The 17573-nt window shown below is 38.7% G+C and overlaps 1 protein-coding gene across 1 annotated transcript in view; it reads left to right on the top strand.

Moving 5' to 3' along the window:
- DNAJC3 (DnaJ heat shock protein family (Hsp40) member C3) overlaps positions 1-17573 on the top strand; it is a 37703-nt gene that overhangs the window by 12120 nt on the left and 8010 nt on the right. The window contains exons 5-9 of the mRNA XM_069802454.1: positions 7266-7418; positions 8738-8919; positions 11043-11162; positions 12849-12954; positions 13071-13191. Coding sequence (XP_069658555.1) covers positions 7266-7418; positions 8738-8919; positions 11043-11162; positions 12849-12954; positions 13071-13191 — 682 coding nt within the window. The remainder of the gene's footprint in view (positions 1-7265; positions 7419-8737; positions 8920-11042; positions 11163-12848; positions 12955-13070; positions 13192-17573) is intronic.

Below are 17573 nucleotides of genomic sequence, written 5' to 3'. Positions count from 1 at the left end.
TGCTTCCTCAGTGAGTTTTAGGTGTGTGTGGTCTGCAGTTGCACATCTGATTGCAGTGCAGTCCTGCTGTTTGCAAATGTGGGAGAATGTCGTTCAGCTCTGATTGACTGAGGACATAGTTGCTGCAATGGCAAGTACATGATGTCAGTGTTGATTCTGAGTTTGTGTATGCATCTTTTGGCAGTTACCGTTTCTTGGAGTACTGCTTAATACTGCATATGGTAATGCTTCTCCAGCCAATTGTCAAGTAGCTTGCCTTTTTTTGAAACCAGCTGCAAAAAACGAGATTGCTGCCTTTGGTCAGTCAAATAGTTTCAGTCTTCAGTCAAGTTTTAAGTCTGAAGTAGAACAGAGCTTCTTCTCAGAAGGTGACTTAAGATACCATATTGGTCCTCAATCTTACTTCCAGTTTCCTTGGTTCTGTGAACAATATTGCCTATGTATTTAGGGAATATGGCAAGCAGTCTGTTTTGAAAAGCACAATTTTCAGTTAAGGACAGTGTATTCAAGCAAAATAAGCCAATATTAAAGTAATCATTTGTAATGGATTAATTTATTCATATGGGGGAGGGGGTTAAGTTATCCTACATACCTTGAATCTTTTAAGTAGAACACATGTTTCTTTGAGAGATTTCCCTTGTTTTCTTCTGAATCTTTCAGATAGTCAGTCTGATTATCGTACCAGTTCTTTGTGTGTACACTAAAATATCTAGTGTACTCTGGCAGTATGTTTGCATTTAAATAGGAAATTGCATTTAATCTCAAGGTGAGAGGAAGTTTGAGTCACAATACTGTGAAATGTATTAACGTTCTGTGTTTCTTTGGGGTATTTTTATAAGTGAGAAGGGAGGAGAGAAGGAGGAAGGCTGTTAGAGATTGAATAGCTTTCTAAATGATTTCAAGACTTTTACATCCAGACCTTATCTTTGCTACCAAAAGTGATAGGGGCAAGGTAAATAGTAGCCACTAGGAAGCTTTGATTCGTATTTTAAGTCAGTAGTCAAGAAGCCAAAAGGAGTAAGTTGTACTTTGAAATGAAAGTTCCTTCTACTACTAGGGCAGAGATGGCACAAAGAAATGCAAGTGGGATCTCAATAGCTTTTAGGCTAGAATTTAGTTGTGGACTTGGATACCTAAAATAGTGTGTTTTACATGTGAACAGAGTATGTAATCTATTATTCTGCTCTTCAGCTGAGTAAATGTAGGTCAGGATCTGAACAGCCCTCTAGCCTCTCACTTGGCTAGGTTGGATATCAGCGAACTAGAATGCTCTCGTTCTGGGTAAGCATGTAGCACATCAGCAAACTTTGGTGTCCATATCTGGAGCTTAATTGTAGAAGAACTTGGGCCATCCTGCGTTAGTAGTGCATAGGCTCTGATCTGCAAACAGTCACTAAGTCGGTAGGCATGTAGCAGCCTCGTCATATGTTTGAGGTGGCAGAAGTTGAGTATCATGGAAAGATGGGGTGGAAATGCTCCATTTAAAAAACCAAAACAAGCCTCCACCCCATCCATCCCCCCTCACTGAGACGGAAGTCTTAATTGGAAGAAAAATAATCCACTTCCTTTAGTGTGCAGGGTTTCAGGATGTTACCTAGAATAGGTGGTCCTGAGGATGTCGTATGCTTACAGAAGTGAATTGCAGGGTGGTAAATGTAGAGAGTTTTTTACCTTCAGCGTTAAGTTTTTTTCCTGAGGAAATAGTTGTGCGGATGAGATGGGCTTTCTTGTTTGAAGTAGATTGTATGCCCTTGAATGACGGTAGATGTGTTACCACTTGTGTGATTTCACACAAGAGTTTGTTTGTTTGGGTCAGGTGTTGACTTCAAGGGAGTAGATCAGATTTTAAAATATTCCCCACTTTTGAGTTGGAGAAACCAGGTCAGGGTGTGGAAGCTAAGGAGAGTAATTTTACTCGGACTACTCAAGGACAGACATGTAGGAGTGAGAAGGTTTGTAATTCCCTGTGTGATGCTTGCATTAAGAGTCAGTGTCACCAGTGTTTTTTTCCATGCCTACCAGAACTGCAAGGTGACTGATGTAATGAGCTGCCTGTAAAATGCTGATTTCTCCCAGTATATAGTCTGTTGAATCCCAGTGGAGAGTCTGAAAATCCTTTTTTTTTTTTTTCTTTTTTTTTTCCTTCCCATTCCTCCTCTCGGAGTCATGCTCGTTGAAAGGTATTTCAGCAGTTTAGGACATGCAGTCATTTTTGAGGGAGAGAAAGAGTAAGAAAACTTCAGCCTGTCTAAATGGAGGGGAGGATCACAGGTAAATTTTCCCACCTTGTAACAGCAGCAGTTTTGTATAGAGCTTAAAAGAATCATTGAAACTATTCTGTACATATAATAGTAAAACTATCCTTTAGTCTATACTTATGGGAAAAAAAAAGGGTTTTCATACCCTTAGATTCTTTCTACATGGTTTTATAGTATGTGGGAAAAGTTTCATGAGCACCCTAAACCTCTTTAGAGTTATGTGATTGCTAAGCGGAGTAGTTTCTCTGTTTGGGTGTCTCTACCCCCCTGTGGCATATCAGTACTGGCTGTCTTGTGAGGCAGTGACAGTGTGAGAGCAGGCAGTGGGAATACCTGACTGGAAAGGATGGGAGTACACCTTTCACGAGCAGAGCCTCTTGAGACCCCAGCCTTCATATGTTATTTTTAGATTGCCTCCCCTGTTTTTTTTTTTCCCCTACTCTGTACTTCCCTGTTGGCTGAAATTAATCATGAGGTTTGGATAGAGGGTGTGATTCAGACTTAGGCCTTGACACGTTAAGCAATACTACATTTCTAGAAACCTCTCCTTTTGGTCAACAGATGCACCAAACTGATGACATTCCTTACAGGGGCCAGATTTTTTTTCTGTCTAGCAGTACAGAATCACAACTCATTAATCTTTAGAAGCTCTTTAGCTTTTTCCTTTGCAACTCAGCTACCAGTTTGGGAATCTAGGACCTAGAGAGTAATAAAACTTTCAACAGGTGTCAGCAGAGGGGTCTAATTCTTGTGTTCAGAGTGCCCAGGATGGAACTGGGATTAAGCACAAGTCCTTAGGTGACTTCAGAAAGTCATTGCTCACGGTATATGTATGAATAGTATTTATTTCTCTGCTCCAACTTTGGTTGAGTGTTCATATGCTTTAATATCAGGTTCCTTCTGTTTTGGTTAGTAGTTTCTGAGTAACAGGAGTCAACAGGACAGATCTGTGGGCACACCAACACTCACTAAGGCTAAGGCTTCAATCCATGAAAGCCCTGGAATATTTATTTTACCTTTAAGCATGTGATTTTTAGTGAAAATAAAAGGAATATTGGTATACTTTGGTTGATGGAAGGCCTTCTGAAAAGGTGACAAAAGCAATGCAAGTCCTGGCAGCCTATTGTATATGCCTTGTAATATTGTCTGTGACCCTGCCTGTGTCCTAGAGAAAATGACAAGCATTTGAGTTGCTGAATTCCGTAGAAGGCACAAAAATAGAACAGAACTTCTGCCTAGTCTGTTGGGAAGTGTGGAATGGACCAAGCTGTCATATTTTATTTTTTTAAATCTCTTTTCTTTTTTTTTTTAAACTTACTGTAATGTTCACAGTTGCAGTTTGTTGCAATAAATACTGTAAATTGAGGTGTCCTAAACATGCAATTCTGTCTTCCTTGGAAACATAAAACACTTAAAAACTGGAAAGTGAAGGTGCTGCTTCCAGCTCCACTAGGTGTCAGCCAAGACCAAGTGACTGAGCACTGTACATCTGCAAATTGTGTTCTAATCGAGAGAAGCCCTCGGCTGTTGCAAAATACACTGGACAATAGTTTTCCATGGTTGGTTGGTATGTGTAGTAATACTATTTTGGGTGTATGTGGAGGAGACCATCTTATGGCACTGTAAGTTAACCGGATTTGAGTAAGTTACTAGGCAATCTTGGGTTGGGTATTTGAAGCTCTCTTAACTAGATCAAAGTAACATTAAATTGTTTCCATATACATTCCTCTGTGGTACTGTGTTCATCTGTAGCTTCCTGGGTAAAGAATAAAAGTTATTTAAATATTTCCTTGCTTTTTTCCTTCCAACGTAGCTGTGTTACGTAATATATTGCTCTGCCAGTGCAGAGGTTTCCTTTGTGCACTGTTCTTGAGTGAGTGGATGTCTTGATCTTAGATAACACAAACCATGGAGGTTCTTTCAGTTCCCCTCAGAATGTTTTTCACAAGCCTAATCGATTTCTTTTCATTGTGTATTTACCAGTTTGAAAAGCAAGAAAATAAAACAGCTTTGGCATGTGTAGATGTATGCCAATGCTAGTGGCACTGGACCACTGTAAGCAAGGTACAGAAACAGCGTGTCTGTAACATTTTGGGGTTTTAACAATTTTTTTTTTTTAACAACAGTATTTAAGAGTTTTTCAAGTTGATAGTGTCTGTTTATTACACGTACTAAGATACACAGACAATTAATCTGTAGCATTTGAGTATCTTTAATCTGTACTCTTTGAGAGTATGGATTTTGAGTTGGGTTTTTTTCTCAAGGTGATTGTAACTACTCTTCATTAGAATTGCTGTACTAAATGCCCAACTTCTGTGTATTGTTAGCAGGCCATTGCAAAGGAAGATGTAGGACTACGAGGCTGCAAAGTTATTTACAGTAACAAAGCCATTCCCGTATTAGGTGCACTGTTAGGTGCAGGTTTGGCGGGGATGTTGGTAGTGAATGAACGCTGCTGTTAGCAGATGGCTAGCTCTCGTTGCTGCAACTTAAACTGCAACTAATTTAATGTTCTAATCCAAATGAAGTAAACCTCAAAGACAGCAAAGGATACTGTGCTGAGAATATGTTCGCCAGTAGCAGTGTGCTTGTCCAGCAGAACTTAGCGGAGCATGGCTTCTGACTTTCTGCTTTGAGGCCATTGATGAAACATGTAGAGGAGTGTTAGGTTTGCCTTAGACCTGTATTAAATTAATCTGATTTTTTTTTTAATATTTCGCTCCTTTCTTGGAAATCTAGTACACTTAGTGCTAGTAGTTGTTCTGAGTTGTTACCCCCAAGCTTACTGCTCCACAGGAAAATGAAAAATAATTGAAATGTGATTAGTTATTGATAATGTGACAGTCCTTCAATCACAGGGCAAAAAGAGAGAAAAGAAAAATCTGGAAGTAAATGAAAATGAGTGTATCAAACAACTGCATCACATTTCCAGGTTTTTTCTGGGAGCTGAATGAACAGGCTTCTTTTTGCTTTAGTTAATGTTACTGATGAAAACATCATAGCTATACACTAATTACTTATTAAGAGCGTCTGAGTGTATATTTTCATCTTACTGTAGCACACAAATGCTTGATGGCTTTAGTTTGAATGATAGCTTGAAAACTCCCTTTGTTAACTGTACGGTTTGTACTACATAATTTTATCTAGGATGTTTCACTCAAATGTTCTTTATTACTGTTGGACTTGTCTGTATGATTGTAACATTGCTTTTCATTTTCCACTAAAGTTTTGCTCCAAATAAATTACAGGAAACATACTGTGTGTCTAAGGAGTGCAGTGTTACTGTGAGATAAGTTTAAATGGAAGCATAAAGCAAGTCCATAGCAAAAGCTCTTGATTTTTAAGACGAAAATGCTGAGAAATTGAGGGAGAAATTAAGCAAGTCAGTTGGAACTGAAGAGTTCAGAACATCAGAGTTCTGTAGTCTTGGAACTTCTAAAATTACAGGTGCAGAAATTTGCCTCTACTACAAGCTCCAGGTTTGGGGGCGAAAGAAGATGCACAGCATCAGGGGTTTATAGGCAGAGTGTCTGTTCTAACCAGAAGAAAAGCTTTTTGAGACTTACATTAGGAATCAGCCTACAAAGAAGAAAACTCTTTGATCACATTCCTCTCTTCTTGCTGAAAGACAGTGTAGGGGATAAAGGAGAATTTTCAGGTCTAAGTACAACTTGATTTTTGCCAGAGTAAAATGAAACAACTGCATAAGGTTCAGAAAGACTTAAAATGAAGAATCTAAGACAGAGGTGGGATCTATGCATGTTTTTGATGTTGCATTTAGGCTTTTTCCTTTCATATACTTAAGTGTTAGAACCAGGGGAAATTTTGTTAAAGGAGTTCTGAGGGCTGATGTTGAATCCCACTAGAGACTTAAGCACAAAATATGAGTGTTTGAAGAACTTGCTGATGAGAAAAAGGGAAGAGGCCACTATGAGATAAAGGAGGAAAGAAAAAGTACTGGATGACTTTGAAGACTCAGTAACTTTAGTCAACGTTCTGTGCATAAAATGCAAGGTAGTACAAGTTTTGATTTTTAAATCAACCAAACAAAAAAATTTTTTTTTTCTTTTTCAAGTCCTGCTGATCTGTCCATTTTAAAACTTTGGAAGTCATTCTGATTAGCAACAAGTGTGAAGCTGGTGCCTTATTCAGACTACACTAATCTTACAAATTACTTCCTGGCTTTGCAAGGGAATGGCTGAGATTCTTCCTGACCCATAGTTGTCTTCCTGGGTGGTAGCAGAGTTGGCTGTGAGGTTTGGGTTGGTTTTTTTTTTTTACTTTCTTTGAAAACACAAAGCTGTCTAAACAAATGAAGGCAAGTACAGTGTAACGCCTTCTGCTTGCTCAGAGATGTTTGAGAAATGAGAGTCTTTGTAGACAAAACTTCAGACTTGTCTAAAACTATATGTGAAGCAAAGTGTGTAAATTCCCAGCTGATCCCAGTTGAGCTTTTCCTCCACCTGTAGTATCTTAACTTGCTGCTGTAGCCACTCTTTCTGGGGAAAGCATAAGAAACACAGCTTTACAGTAATACTATCTGTGACATGTTGCATCTGTTTCTGTCATGAATTTATAAATATGTCTTGTGCTTAAAGTGAGATACATGATTATGCCATGTGGATATACTTTCTACTGATTCTGAGGAATCCAGTGTTTAATAACTGTCTGCAGAGAGATGAATTAACTAGGCTACAATTGAGAGGTCCATGACTTCCACTGGGTGATGGGGGTGCAATGACTGTTGTGTATGATGTGTCCAATGGTAAATAATCAAGCATGGTAGGGGGAGGAATTAGATTTCTCTGACTTCTGACAACTTGTATTGAAGCTAAAAATGTCTGTCTTTTTTCTGAAGTTTGGAGTTGGAAACATTTCCAGTGGAATTTTAAAACTAATTTTGCTTAATTTGCAGCTTTAGTCAGTTCCCCATGATATGGTTATTAATGGGTCAAAAAGAGATCTTTGAACAAGCATTTCAGTCTCTCTCCTCGTTGATGTTTGCAGCTCAAATCCAATCCTAGCAATAATGAAGAAAAAGAAGCCCAGACTCAGCTGACAAAATCTGATGAGCTACAGCGCCTGCATTCACAAGCATTATCTGCCTACCAGCAAGAGGATTACGAAGGCGCTATTTCTCTTCTTGATGAAATCTTGGCAGTAAGTGTTAAATAAAATGGTACTGTGAAAAGGAAGTAAGAGCTCCTGTCTGACATCTGTGTATTTTTGTTTAATAACTTCTTCACTGATGTGAAAACACTTGGTATAATTGGCTCAGTTTTTGCTGAGCACCATGAGTCCATAATGAAGTTGGAGAGTGGAGAATGCTGAGCACCAGCTGCAAAAAAAGTCAAAATAATAGCTTGTAGTTTGGGTTAAAGATACAATTTCAGCCAAACTTCTCTTACAGATAACTTTCTTGATTATACTTTCCCATTTTTCCACAGTTTAGTGTTCCTGGGGAAGCTGGGAAAAAAGTTGTTCTCAGACCAATGAAGTTTTGCTAAATATAGGAGGTGTAGGTTTTTTTTCATATAGGTTTTTCATTGCCCATATGCAGGCAATTTTTGTCTTGAGAAAATGAAGTAACAAAAGATCAAAAAAAAATCACAAAGTTAAAAATGTACATAGATATCTGGATTTTCAGCTTGTTCCTTAGATACCTGTATTTGTTGAATCTTAATCGCTATAGGTAGTCTGATTGTGTAAGTGTAAATAACTCAATCATGTGGGCATTTTGTGTGCCATCTAGAAATACATAGTAAAAGACGGTTAACTGCTAAGACTCTTCACGTACAAATTAACATTGTTGACTTGGAATTTACATTCTAGCTTTTGGTGAAGAAACTGCCAAAGTGTGGGAGTTTATTTATGGGGAGGGAAGGTGGAAAAGCAGAAAAGCCTCATTCTCTAAAATGGTTTACAAACAAATTATAAGACCCAGAATAAATTCTCTAAACCAAATTATGATAGGCAATTCCTTTTAAGTTATTATTCGTGCTATATTGTGACATCGTTGCTTCTGTATATATCTTTAAAATCTGGATAGTAAGGTCAAATCTTGTGTAGCTGAATCTTGCCCACAGGCTTCTTTCTAGAGGACAACTGACAGCTTGGTCCTTGCTGTTCATTACCCCTGTTCTTTTGGGAAGATATAATAATTTATGATTCTGATATCCTTCCCTGGAGGCTTAACAGACTGTCCCAGTTTAAGCAGTGCCAGTAGATTTAATTCATCTCCCTGCATGAGCTCATTGAATCATTTACAAATTTTTCAGGCCTTTGTTTTCTATTTGGGCAGGTGCATCACAGCATCCACCAGGAAGCAGAGATGCTAATTTCATGAGCTCTGCATGCAGCTTGAACCTTATGCTATTGCAGTTGGCAAAGTGAAATTAAATGGGGTTTTTCTTTTGTTGGGAAGGAAAAGAAGTGAAGTGTTATGGACCAAAAACAAGCTTTAATTTTGATTTCTCAAGGTTTGTGTTTGGGATGCAGAGCTACGGGAACTTCGAGCTGAGTGTTATATAAAGGAAGGGGAACCAAGCAAAGCCATTAGTGACTTGAAAGCTGCTGCCAAATTAAAGAATGATAACACTGAAGCCTTCTATAAAATCAGCAGAATATATTATCAGCTGGGGGACCATGAATTGTCACTCAGGTAATTTTACTGTTTGCTGTAATCATTATAATTGAGACAGAAATTTGATGATATGGGTCATGATAAACCGTGAATATCTATGTTGTCTGGTTTTTGGATGGAGTAGCAGCTGTGGTCTGGATCTGATTAAGGAAGGTCCTTTCCAGAAGCTAAGAACTGGCAGTGAAGACACTGTGTTTAATCTTAGCAGACCAGCCACTGATGGTTCCTAGCATCTTGTTTACTTAAATAGAAGCCATAGTGCAGGTCCGTCAGAGTTGCTTATATTTACTGCCTTTATTGTATTTCTCCATCCTAGAAGACAGTGCTTCCCTCAGCTTGCTTTGGTGGAGCCTTTTTTTAACCATGAACCTCCATTCAAGTTATGTCTACAATGCAAACAAAAAATGTATGCATTAAGTCTTGGGGCTAGATTTTTATTTTCAAGAGTGGAAGCAAAAGGTTACAAGCTTAAGAATAAATAAAAAGTACAAGAGCGTCCCAAGCATGAGGAGTTGGGGATCCAGAGCTGTCAATATTTTGTTCTTGCAGACAGTGTCCAGTATTTTGGATGATTTTTTGGTAACGCCCTACGCTTTTATTCATATTCAGTTAAATTTAAGGTGGTTTTCCCATACGTGCCTCGACAGTCCTGCAGATAACTGCCCTTGCCCAATCTGGACTGTTAACTTCATACTCTGTGCTTAGCTGGACAGATGGTATAATCCTTCTTTTTGCACACAAGTGGTTTCTGTGCAGCTCATCATCTCAGATGTGCTACTTTCATCTCCAGACTCCTTCCAGTATGGTTTCTGCCACAGAATCTGTTCAGTAAGAGGTGAAGGAACTGAAATAGCCTGAGTTTCTTTTCTTGGCTGGTGAATGGAAACTGCATGTGATTCTAAGTGCAAGAATTCATTTTATAGCTGGGCAAAAGTAAACACCAAATAACTAATTGGTTTGCATCAGGGATCCCCTTTCCAGAGTATACTTAATCTCTGGAGTTCATAGGTCACTTCTGTGGTGACTTTTGGTAGCTGGCCATTATATAGCCTAGTGATGCAGGTGGTGTTTTGGTTTGGGTTTTTTTTTTTTCCCTCTGAAATCCACACATGGACTTCTCCTGTTAAAGGAGGATCTTAAGATTTTTATACGTACAATTGAGAGAGCTGTTGAAGAACAGAATAGTATCACAATGAAGGGATAAGCCTCTTTTCTTTCTTCTCTGATACTTTTTTTTTTTGCATCATAAGATATATTAAGAAACAGTTCTACAGGTTTTGGACTTGCTGAGTGATTAATCTTGTCCTTCCCTTAGTTTCTTCCCCTTACCTTTACAGGCTTAACGATTTCAAAGTAACAGATATTTTTGTCTGTGCTTAGGAACAAAATAAGATTTTGTGATTTCTTTCTGTTTGCTGTAATCATTGTAATTGAGATGGAAAATGTGATGATATAGAGCATGATAAATCGTGAAATATTTATATCTAAAATAACACCTTGGTTGTGCTATGATGCATCTATATGATACAAAACTTTTATTCCTTCATACGATTGCATTTTGGAGGTTTTCTTAAAGACTTTTGACTATTTTAAGAGGTATCTACCCTAATCAGAGTCTGATTAAACAGTCTTCACAGTGAAAAGTCAGGCTTAGGCTTGGCTGAGATTTCAAGAGGAGGTTTGGGTCTTAGCTGAGCTTTACCTGTTTCAGGCACCATAAAATACGCTTCTACATAGTTATTTTGTAACATAGCTGAGTTAAATGTACAGGAAAATTACAATCAGTTGTATCTGATAACTGCTGAATATAATTTCTTTCCCAGGGTATATTTTTCTTCTACTGTTTAGTCAGTTATTAATGTAACACTTCTCAATCTTTGCATATTTGATGATACAAAATAATTAAAAACAAAACTAGATGAATATCCCTGTATGTTCTGGAAGATTTTTTTTTTGTCTCACTTTAAATTGATTTTTGGATGAAGGGACAGATTGTGTAAAGAAGTCAACTGTTATTCTGGACAGCTTATAGATGCTGCGTTGTGTCTCTAGGTGAAATTTCATAATGTGTGATGATGTCTTTCTGTTCTGGTGTTTTGTTGGTTTTGATTTTTTTTTCCTCCCTACCTCCCTGTGAAAAGTGAAGTCCGGGAATGTCTGAAGCTGGACCAAGACCATAAGCAATGCTTTTCTCTCTATAAGCAAGTAAAGAAACTCAATAAGCAGATCGAGTCAGCAGAAGAATTCATCAGAGAAGGCAGGTAAGTGTTCACTGCTATGTTAAAAAAAAAAAAAATCACTACTGAGGCGCCAACTTATTATTGATTGAGAAGTTGATTAAGTGATGCTTTTTGCAGCTGCCAGTTGAAGTGGATAACTGAGCACAGCTCTCAAATTACAATCAAAATAAATATTGACTCACATAGTGACAATCCTATTCTGATTCCTTCTGATGCCACTGTCTTCTCTTTGCATACTTAACTTCTTTGTGGAGATGAAGCTGCTGAGACAGAAAGTCCAATGAAGTGCCACTAAGATGATGGAGGGACTGGAGCATCTCTCTCCTGTGAAGAAAGGCTAAGATAGCTGGGACTGTTTCCCCTGGGCCTTCTCTGCTACAGAGTGATCTCATGGATGTATATAAATACCTGAAGGGAGGGTGCGAAGAAGGTGGAGCCAGGCACCTTTCAGCAGTGCCCAGTGACAGGATCGGGGCAATGGGTGCAAACCAAAACAGGAAATTCCATTTGAACACAAGGAAATGCTTCCCACCACCCTCTCATTTCCACTGGTGCAGGTTGTCTAGAGAGGTTGTGGAGTCTCCCCACTTTGGAGATACTCAAAATCTGTCTGGACATGGTCCTGGGCAACCCATTCTAGGTGGCCCTGCTTGAGCAGGGGGGATGGGCCACATGACCTCCGAAAGTCCCTTCCAACTTCAACTATGCTGTTGATTAAAGGACCACATCTTTAGACTGAAACCACTTAGTAACTCTGCGGTGCCTTGATAGCAAAAGTGGATCTGACTGATGGGCTTCTTTTATGCACCCTCTTAAATGATAGACAATGCCTCTGTATTCTTCTACTTGTTGCTTTATTTCAGTTTTACATGTTCCCAAGCACATGACATCCAACTGTAAGGACCCCTAACAAGTGATTAAACATTGTCAAGGTGGCTTTTTAAAATGAGGTACATCAGGAATGTGAATCAGCACAACTGAGGACAGTTTTAGTCAGCAGTACACTTGGACTCTTTTCACTTTAGTCTTCTATTTAATCCAGTATCAGCACATTTTCAGGGAGGCTTCTGAGAGCCTGAATTTCTCCTAGCTTGTAGCAACCCATGGGTTCAATGGTTTGTTTGCATTTTTAGGTGAATGTTCTAATCTGTTTCTTACTCAAACCGTGGAACTTCAGCATCTTTGAAATGTTCACAGCAAAAATATATTTTACGATGTGGCTTGCAGAGAAGGAAGGGAGAAACCAACCGCCTGATTCAAGCTGGCATAAAGAACTTTTTTCTTTTTCGCATCAAGAAATACAAATAGTACAGTGCTTACAGCAAGACTCCAGACTTAGTCTATCTCGGGTATCAGAGAGGGAGATGCTTTTTTCCAAGTGCAGAGTGGTGTGTTGAACAGGAGGCAAATCTAGAGACTGTTGTCTGTGCACGGTGAGGGATGGTAGTTATCTTCTGCAAAAGCCTGCCATGCATAGTGCCTGCTCTTCTGTCCCATAGCACAGAAAAGGGAATGGGGATGTAATTCTTGAAGTGGCTGCATGTTTTCTTCATACTGTGTCACAGCACACCTTTAAGACTACTAAAGTTCAGGTACATTGCTAGAAGGATGTGAAAATCTGAATTTTAAAATTTGTAAATAAATCCCAACACCCTGAAATAGTTATTACATTTTATGATATTATGCTAATCTTTATGATTTAAACAGGTATGAAGATGCTATCAATAAATATGATTCTGTAATGAAAACTGAGCCAGAAGTCCCAATTTATGCTACTCGTGCCAAAGAAAGGATCTGCCACTGTTTATCAAAGGTAATTCTGCTTTTATGTTTCTCTGTAAAGTTCTTTAAAACAAACACCACCCACCACCCGCTCTACCCCCCAAGCCCCACATCTACATGAATACTGTTTTATTTTCTCCCCTCTAGAATCAGCAGGCTACAGAAGCCATAAAAGTTTGTACAGAAGTTCTGCAGCTGGAACCAGCCAATGTGAATGCCCTGAAAGACAGAGCAGAAGCTTATCTGCTGGAAGACCTATATGAAGAAGGTACACTTGTATGCTGTTCGCACATACTTTGTGGGCATTTAAAATGCAGTCAGTGTTTCAAAAATTTTTTAACATGCACTTTGATTCTACACTATGTTGTTATACCTAATCAATGCTGGTAGTTGCAGATTTACAAAAATATCTGCTGGTAATTTTGTCTTGATTAGTATAAGTGGAATGTACTTGTTTTATCTACAGCAGACTTGTCTTTACAACAGTAGGTATGTTCAGGATGTTTTATGAGACTACAGTTTACTCAACTTACTTAAACACATTTTATTTAATCAGTAATGTCAGACAATTGCATTTAGAGATAGAAGGTAATTAGGGTGATGTAAATCCATTTTAGGAACTTCATTTTAATGTCTTTAGATGGCAGCATGAAACAATACTGTTCTATCCCCTAGCATATGTTGAGGGCAGAGGAAGATAACAGCCATTGCTTCACCTCCATGTGTCTCTGTGGTGCTGCTAAGACCAGTAAACTGATTCAACTCCTGTGGCTGCACTTTCCATACAGGGTTTCCATAAAATGCGTACTGTTACATGGTCCCATCTACAGCCTTGGAAGGTAGCGACTGAGTAATGTGGGTGTCTGCGTACATGATGATGTTCTTGCCTAGCTTCTTTAAGAGAACTAAGTGCTAATGTGCTATAAAAAAATCTTCAAAATTTAATTTAGTGAATCTCATTTCCACAAGAAACCAGGCTTAAGATGGAAATTTGGACAATCTGTTCTGCCACTGTGCTCAGTCATGCAGCAGTTTCTGAAGCATTGGGCTATTTTAGTCAAATGTGGTGAGAGAAAGGACTTGTAGGTTTTAAATCTGCAGAAAACTAGTTCCATTAATTTCAGTACTCAGAACAATTTTCCTTTTCTTTATTGTGGTACTAGATCTTTAGGTGTACAACTGAACAAAAGAAATCTTTTTGATTTAAACATTCATGAGGCAGCTGTTCTCATTAATAGTACACTTAGGGTTTTTTTTTGTCTTTTTGAGGAATTAATCACTGAGAGATGATACTGCTCACCTCTTGAAGTTCACTTCAGAAATGAGATACTTTTTTTTTTCTCTTTAAATTTTTTAGGCCTCCTTGACTCAAATGAAAAGATGATATAAAGAGGACTGGTGTGGTTTCAGGCACTCTTCTTCATCAGCCCTGTAGACCTTGTACTGCTGAAGTGACCTAGCCCTAGTCCCTCTTTGTGGAGGCTGGCAAGCCTTCTTCCCCCTTATGAGAAAAAGGGTGGAAGACAGCAGCATTTTAGAGAACTGGTGATCTTTGTCCAAAGTGATTGCTTGAAAAAAAACCCAAAGTGTGAGGGGAAAAATTACCTTTCTGTTTTTCTTAGGGTAATGTTTTTCCATCTTTTGATTGTTTAGAACTGTAGTGTCAACCTGAAAGTAAGGTTCAGGAAGATTTCACAGTGATGAGGTCCCCTTTGGGCATTTCCCCATCTTCTTCTGTACTTCAGTACAGTGGAAGTAAGCTCAGTCAGTGTTGGGAAAAAGTAGATTTACAAATTAATTAAAAAAAACAACCCCCAACCAATTCCCTAAAAATAGTTAAAGGTACAGAATACAAATCTACATAGCTTTATGGCTTGTACAAAGTTTTTTTTATTTTAAGAGGAAGGCGTATCAGCAAAAGAACCCAAAGAAAATTTAAGATTATTTTTTCCCCTCAAGGTGTATAAATCTTCAGCTGAGAGGAGGACACAGAGAGGGGTAGGCCAAACAGGCCCTGCTGTGAGTCCTCTTAGATGTACCTTCTGCTTTTTACTAGTGGACAGAATTGATCTATTTGTTTTCTTGAAATTGATGAATCTCAGTTTGGATCTTTCTAACATCTTCTATTAAATCCTCATCTATTTGTGGTTCTTCTAGGGTGAGAGACTCTGGCAAGTTTTGCAAATTAGAGGACAAAGTTTTGTAACAAGGTCCTGCACAAATGCACAGAGCCATCTTGGTCTTGTGCTGGAGCAAATACTTCCCTATTATGGGATATAAATAAGGAAACACAGAGAGGACACACCTAGGATCTGGGAGAGCTTATTTCCTGGGCTGGAGCCTGCTGGGCTTGGCCTAGCCTGGTTCTGAGTGGACAACCATGCTAAAGTGGAACTGTTTAGCATATCCCCTGCCTTCCTCTTGCCCTTGACAATAGTGAGATGGTTGTAGTTACACTGCCTTCCAGCAGAGCCTCCATAAACAGTATTATAATAGTCCATTAATGTTAGTCTGCCTGAAGGTGTCTTCACTCATCCTTCAGTTTTAACAGCTATAAAATGATGGCTGATTTCTCTCTGCTGTAGAGAACAGAGCAATTAAAATTGTAATCTCATATTTAAAGGAGCAAACTGATTCTCATTCTTCCCTCTAGAAAATTTCAAGCTAGAGGCACCTATTTTCCTGTTCAAAGACAGGAAATTGCAAAGTACTTGTAATTCAGAACTTTGAAGGCGATTATTGTTAAATGTTTAAGATGCACTTCAGTATGTATAGCTGAGTTCTGATACCCATCAAATGGTTTTAATTACTTTATAATCACATGGGATCCAGGGCTTGTCTACAGAGACAGATGTGTAATGACTCCCTTTCTGGCTTACCTCGTAAGTACAGGAGTCTGTCTGTCTAAAGTATACAGCACAGGTTTTGTTGCAGAAGAAAAAAACACCTTGCTGTTTCAAAATTGGTCAGGACATCCATTTTCTTTTTTTTTTTTTCCTTTTTCTTTTCTCTCCTCCTCCCCATCGTACTACTGTAGAGGAAACGGTCCCTATTTCAGTAAAAGCATAACTGGTTCAGTTATTCCAGCAGAGTTGGCGTGGATGTAGGTTGTCTGCAATTACTCGAGTTTGATAGGAAATTAATTCTGCATACAGAATATTGGCCAATCTTGGTCACTCTGTTTTAAAGATGCAGGGAAGATAGGAAAGCCAGCTAAGGTGTTTAGCAGTACAATGTGATTAGTATTTGAGAGATTGTGAAGACTCTTGTGTTGAAAGGAGGAGAGTTAGATTTGACTAAAGTTATTTAAATTGAAACTGATACTGGAAACTGGTTGTTCCTTTCATGTCATGGGACAGGATGAAAGGAAGAAAGGATGCTCTCTGAAATGGCAGGCCAGTAAGAAGCAGCAGTGATCCTTGTGTTTGTTTGTGAGCTACTAGTGCTTTTAGAAACAGAGACTGAGAAGAATTGATTAAAGATCTCGCTTGACGTACTGTGAATTAGTAATAAGTCTCCTGGTTTGATAGCAAACTTCTTGTGGTCAGGAAGCTGTCATCCTGCTTCCACCTGCTCCCAACTCTCACCCGTCAGGTGGGGAGAGCAGTTAGCTCTCTGAAAGAAGAAAATTCCTGCACTGGAGAGTACCATCAAAATTGAAGTCTCTTCCAACTGAGAGGAAGTGCAAAATATACTTGCCGTCAGGTGTGCTGGGCACATTGCCTCTGCGGTGTGCAGCACTAAAAAACATACCTTCCCATATGATATTTGCAGCCTTTAAATAAGGGAGTCAATTTAAAGAGAGAGAAATCTAGTACTGTCATTGTGAATACTTGGCCCCTGAGCAGCTTGGTTTCCAGCAGTGCTGCATGCTGTAGATGATGTGGTGCTCAGTGAAGTTGAACCTGATCTGCATTTGGCAGGACATTGTGATGGGACCTCCCATTATTACATGAAGCAGATTAAGTATGCTGGTCCTTAAAAGTATTGGAGCAGTAATGCAGTGTAATGGAATCCCTGCATTTTCATTATTTCTATCAGTTTTGACAATATATATGGGGCACACGCATTAGTGTACACTCCTGTTCGTTGTTTGGGGTTTTTTTTAATGACTGGACAAATTATTGAAAATATCATCAGAAGCCAAAATGCTCTGTTCAAGCAGCAAATGACAGTGTCCGCTGATGTGAAAATGAATAGAAATTTTGTTTTGTTTGTAATAGCATATGAAATTGTTGAGGCACTGGAAATACTTCTTGGAAACTTTTTTTTCAATAACCAAAACAAGATTGCAGTGGTATCTGATGTCTGGGTAATACAAATTCATTAGCACTTCCTGCTGTCTTGCTCAGAAACAGTGAAAAACAAATGTAACACCTGCTGAGAAATAGCATCTGCTTGGAAATAATCTGATGCAAGTACTTTGTCTAACTTGAGAAACCTAGGAGACTTGGATCTGCAAATAAGACTTTGAGGATTATAACAGTGAAAGAAGAGCAGTCTCATTAAAGACTTCAACAGTTGCTTCCCCTGATAAATCTTGATATCAAAGAATATTTAAACTTGGTGTCTTAAGCATTCAGTTACCACTTACAATAATAATATAGTTTACTTCTGCCCCCACCCAGAAAAAAAGTGTAGACCTGGAAC

This window comes from Haliaeetus albicilla, chromosome 15 (assembly GCF_947461875.1).
Source record: "Haliaeetus albicilla chromosome 15, bHalAlb1.1, whole genome shotgun sequence".
NCBI lineage: Eukaryota > Metazoa > Chordata > Aves > Accipitriformes > Accipitridae > Haliaeetus > Haliaeetus albicilla.
The sequence above is the reverse complement of the archived record's forward strand: the minus strand, read 5'-3'. Positions and strand labels throughout refer to the sequence as shown.